Genomic DNA, 5,496 nt, shown 5'->3' with positions numbered 1-5,496 from the left:
ATCCCTCTCAACTGGATGCTTCCTCCCCAAACCAAATCTGGTCTTCCCCCAACAAAACCTTCTTCATCGGCTTACTCCCCGCTCCTTCCTCCTCCTCCTCCTTCTCCTTCGTGGCCGCCATCACCTACTTCGATCGCTCCGTCCTCGTCTTGTCAACCCCCTCCTCCGTTGACATCTCCGGCTTCCTCCATCTCCTCCCCACCGGTAACCTCGTCCTTTCCCACGGCGACAGCTCCACCGTCTGGTCCTCCAACACTTCCTCTAAGGGCGTTTCCTCCGCCTCCCTTGACGACTCCGGCAAACTCATCCTCCGAAATGCCACCGGCATCGCTCTCTGGTCCTCCTTCGACCCCCCCATCGATTCATTCACTTTCACCTTTTCAGCCTTCAGTTCGAAGTTCAGAAAATCCGATTGAAGACTAGGGATTTCAATTTCACTTTCAGGAAATCTGATTCCCTTCAAAAAGTTGTGAACCCATGCAACCGGCCGGTTCGAATGGGTTCGATGGGTTGGCTAAAAAACGGCCGAGTTTTTTGGTTCACCGGTCCGTTTATGCATTTTCGATTTTTAAGCTAATCGAGCCGAATATAAGTCCGATTTTCGATCCGACCGATCGAACCGTCAGGTCCGGTCCCGTTCTAATAACACTGGTTTAAAAAACCCCTTAGTCTCCTTTGGAATTTCGATTTGGCTCTCACCCTTTTTCTTACTACAAATTTTGGGGAAACCGATTTTATTTTGGGAGCTTCAACAGGCGTTGCCCAACCATCCACATAGTAGCAGGGATCACAGATCAACAGGGACAAAAGATATTACAACAATCAGAAGAGGCCCTTTCCGGAAGAAAAAAGAAATCTGGCCCCAAAAAACCAACCCGCTTTTTTTTAATCGACACCGCCAATATCAATCGTCAGAACTAGCAGGTCCAACGCAAGCCCCCGGATATCTAGTGGTCGAGATTGCCCCAGCTCATTACTACTGCTCACTCCCCCTCTAGTACTCTAAGACAGACGGGTGCCAAATCCAAACAAAAAAGGGCACTATAAAGATATCACCCGCATGAATAATTTAACTCGGTTCGTTAGCAGGATATAGAGGCAGCCAAAGGGGTCACCAACACTGCAATGTTCCCAACGAGAGGCTGCCGTGTTGCAGCTGACTCCACTCGGGCCCATGCCTCATTCCTCCTCTCAGCCTCCCGCCTCATCCTTTCCTGCTCTTCCTGGGAGTGGGCAAGGCAGGAGAGGAACAGCACCTCATCCATATCCAACAGCATTTTCCTTACACTAAGTGATAGGTTTAGGACCGACTGGTTCCAGTGGTCATGCGCATTCCTCTCAAGGGCTGGGAGCACGATTGGCACTATCTCGTGGCGGTTGTAGGCTACAAGCCCCACGATTTGCTCGTTGTTCCACAGAAACAAGGCCCGCTCCGCCACCTGACAGAGAGCAGTTGGTGAGAACCAAATGCATGGAACAGAAAGATATAAGAAAACGAGTGAGATCCATAGGGTTATAATTGATTATTTGAACTCAATTTCACATCAGAGTACCAGAATTTTTTATGACACTGCTCTGGTAGTTCTATAAATATACAACTATAAACTAGTCACGTCACACGATCATTAAAAGTATATAAGCACATCACCAAAACATCAATTTCTTCATGCTGGTCATCACTACTGCACACTGTATGACGAAAAGGTATTTCAAGTCCCGCATAATTGGAAAGACGCTTGCTAAAGTTCAGTCCTTCATGCCAGCAGATGGAAGGAAAATAGAACCGGCAGACAACAGAATTAAGTTTCCGGCTTTAGACAAGGGTATGAAAAGGAACAGGGATAGAATCTGCACCGGTCTAAGAGTGACTCATTTTCTTTGGCAATTTGTTGACTCTATTGTGCCCCGATTCCATTCTTAGGTAACAAATAATTTTTTCGAATAGGTCAAAGCAATTTTTGTATTTGTAAATAATGGGAACTTGCTATGGAACTGAAATTGAAAAACATATGCTATGTGCAGCAAGATACCAGAAACAAGTTTATCAGTCTAATTAACCTAAGGCCTTCCTGAACTTTCAAGCTTGACGGGCTCAACCCCAAAAAATCGGCCACATGTATTATATGGTAAGAGATATTCACTTCTATGTTAATGCATTCTTTAGCTACTCTTATTTATTAGTATAGTGTCTTCATGTACTCGCATAATGCATCTACTTTTCAACCGCATCAGAACTGAAAAAAAGCAACACTTCCATACCACATCAGACAGGAACAGTGCAGCACTTCCATGATACTTCCGAATGCTCACTACTTTCAGCATAACTGCCAATTTATTAATCGCCAACAAGTCTCACCCATCACTTGCGGATCCAATACTCTCAACCCAAAACAGGAACTAAAATAGCTGGGGAGTAGATGAAAGTATGTTGAATGCAAGCGAATAAGGATACCTGGAAGTGCAAACTGTTGATGCAGCACCCAATCCTCCAAAACAGCGGGACCATAATCATCTGGAACTCCGCCATGTTGATATTCTCCAAAATCTCCTCAATCTCGCCCAAGAACATCACCTCCTTCTGACTATTCGTAACCGGCCAATACTTCAAAATCCCACCAACCACAACACTTGTTAGCCTCGGGTCCTTATCTATGAACTGTGTCACACAGTAAGAGAGCTGCTGAAAGTATACCCCTAAAGACTTTGGCTTGTGGAGCGGGATCAGGACCCGAGACAAGAAAATCCTGTGCTCCTCTTTCAAGGGAAGCGTGAACCCACTGATCACGCTCCCAAAAATCTCCAACAACTCAGCTATTCCATTATGCTTCTCCGTCTCAAACACAAACCTATAGAATATATTGCTTATAGCCTTACGAATAAACGGCCGGTGGACCATGAACTTTCCATAGATCCTATGCAATATGGTCTTCAGGCACTCCCTTTCTCTCGGATCATCGGAATCGAACAAATCTAAAAGCCTCAATATGAAGGAATGTTCTATGTACTTTTTCGCGATTTTCGCATCCAGGCAAGAGGAAGTAACGAACTTGAGCAGGATTTCATACACAAGCTGTAAATGCGACCACGCGGGATAAAACACAGGGTCGTCTTCATTATCGTTCTCACCGCTGCTCGCGGCCGCCAATTTGGGCCGGGATTTAGGCGGAAACACCCTAAAGAGGTTAACTGCACACATCCTACACATCGCCAAAATGGCCGGCTCCGTAAACCTAACAGACCCGGAGGAGACGAAATCCGCGAGCTCGATCAAGATTTGCCTTTTCACGTCCTTCTCCATCGTGTTCTTAGTCGGGTCGGTGAAATCGAAGGTGACACAGCAGAGGCTGAGCTTACTCACAAAAAGGCTCATCTCCTCGGAGATGGACACGTCCTTGAAGGGCATGAGAGGCTCGATCCCTCCGATCACGCTCGCGGGGAAGACCGCAGCTGAGGCACGTTTCGGGCCGGTCGATCGAGACGCGGAAGCAGGGCTCCTGCCATTGGACTTGTGGGCAGCATCAGGAGAATGGGCCGAGTCAGACGAGTCGACTTTGGCGGCTCTTCGGGGAAGCTTGCTGAGGAATTGCTTCAGCATTGTGGCTGAACAACTGCTGAGAACATGCGATTAGCTGTTTGGGGTTCTTCAGATCTGAGCGGTCAGGGGACTTTGTGGTGCATTATTGGGGTTTTGGGACGCCATGGAGTATTAGCATTCCATGATCAAACCCCACATCCCCCAGAAACAATCGATGCCCACAACCGGAAGCATAGAGATCAGGGAGTAAGTTGGGGTTTCTGCAGCGGTGGAAAACGCCCATAAAGATTGAATTTTTGTCACAAGAACGTAGGTTTCATAGCAATGTGGCATGCGTTTTCAAAGTGAAAGCAGATGGTATCACAGATTCAGAGAGAGAGGAAGAGAGAGAGAGAAAGAGAGAGAGGGAAAAGGACAGAGAGAGGGAGAGGGAGATTGAGGTTCGAGGACTTAAATCTGAATCGGAAATTGAAAGAAAGACAGAAGTTATCAATAAGTTGGATCGGAGGAGGAGAAAGCGAACTCTAAAGCTAAATAAAATTTTCCTTTAGCAAAATCACATCATATATTTCAGTATTTATATGTTTTCTTAATTTTATTTCAATATTAATTTTTTTTAGATACCCTAACATTAATAGCTTAGTATCAAATCTCTTTCGCCGTAAAGGTTCAACTTATTTTTTACAGAAATGCTGACGTGAAACATTAATTACTTGGCGGAACTAACTTGAAAGGTGTGTATATCCCGATATAAGGAAAAAATTACACTAAGCATCCCAATATTATTGTTATTTCTCAATTTTATCCTCACATTTTGATGATTTTTCAATTTTATTCCAACATTTTGATAGTTTCTCAATGTTATTATAATCTTTTATTGTTTTCTCAATATTATCCCAACTGGTTGAAATAAATTTGAGAAATTATCAAAAAATTGGGATAAAATTAAGAAAAAATAAAAAGATTGAAATAAAATTGAAATATTTTAAAAGATTGGGATACATAGTGTTATTTTTCCCTTGTATTGGGACACACCATTCCCCGTCAACGCCATTAAGAAATTAAAGCGCCACGTCAGTATTTTCCGTAAAAAAAATGAATGGAATGTTTACGGCGAGATATATTTCACATCAAGCCATTAACGTTAGGATATTTCATAATAAAAATCGACATTTATATAAAAGTAAGATAACATATAAAAGTTACGATGCATAAAGCCATTTTTCCGTTTCTTTTATACATTTTCTTTTTTTCTTTTTTCCAGTGGAGAGGGAGAGATCTTCGTTTTGTAGTGAACCCGAAGACATGAAAAGTGCAAGCAAATGAATGAAAAGAACTTTCTTTACTTTTTTTTTTTTGCTTTTATTATTTGGGTTTCTATATTGAGTTTAATAACATAATAGAGCTTGATTTAGTTTGATTTTAAGAATAAAGACAAAAGAAGTTGGAAAATTTATTATTAAATTGAAAAAAAATATAAAAAAGTACTGATTGTATTGTTAAATTGAGAAAAAAAATAATGAATAGTTTGGAGAATTTAATATTAAAAAGTTATTTCAATAATAGATAAGAAAAGTATGTAAGAGAATTTATTATTAAAATTAAAAAAATATAAAAAAGTAATAATTGTGTTATTGAATTGAGAAAAAAGTAAACTGAAGTTAAGTTAAATTAAATTTAACTCTATTTCTAAACATATCACTTATAATCATTGACTTGTGTAGGAAAGTAAGGGACGGTAGAAATCTATACATAAATATACATGTTACATTTTTTTTCTTGACAATCGATGAATATCTATTGATAACAAAAATGGATACATGGTAAAATAACTAAGAGTGAAATTACAGAGATAGAAAAATACAGCAGATCCATAAGATCACTGCAAGAAAAAATTACAATTTGATAGACGTACATTAGATAAGAACATATACAATTGCAGAAATCATTCCAGTTATCGT

General features: G+C 41.1%; 1 protein-coding gene across 1 annotated transcript; it reads right to left on the bottom strand.

The window, feature by feature from the left end:
- Window positions 1-732: 732 nt before the first annotated feature.
- LOC116187711 (serine/threonine protein phosphatase 2A 57 kDa regulatory subunit B' kappa isoform) lies at window positions 733-4,081 on the bottom strand. The gene is made up of 2 exons (XM_031516618.1): window positions 2,453-4,081; window positions 733-1,439 (listed from the first exon to the last, which is right to left on the bottom strand). The coding sequence occupies exons 1-2, from the start codon at window positions 3,593-3,595 to the stop codon at window positions 1,083-1,085; spliced, it is 1,500 nt and encodes a 499-aa protein (XP_031372478.1). The 5' UTR covers window positions 3,596-4,081; the 3' UTR covers window positions 733-1,082.
- Between the last annotated feature and the right edge of the window lie 1,415 nt (window positions 4,082-5,496).

Source organism: Punica granatum, chromosome 1, assembly GCF_007655135.1.
Source record: "Punica granatum isolate Tunisia-2019 chromosome 1, ASM765513v2, whole genome shotgun sequence".
NCBI classification, from domain to species: domain Eukaryota; kingdom Viridiplantae; phylum Streptophyta; class Magnoliopsida; order Myrtales; family Lythraceae; genus Punica; species Punica granatum.
The sequence above is the reverse complement of the archived record's forward strand: the minus strand, read 5'-3'. Positions and strand labels throughout refer to the sequence as shown.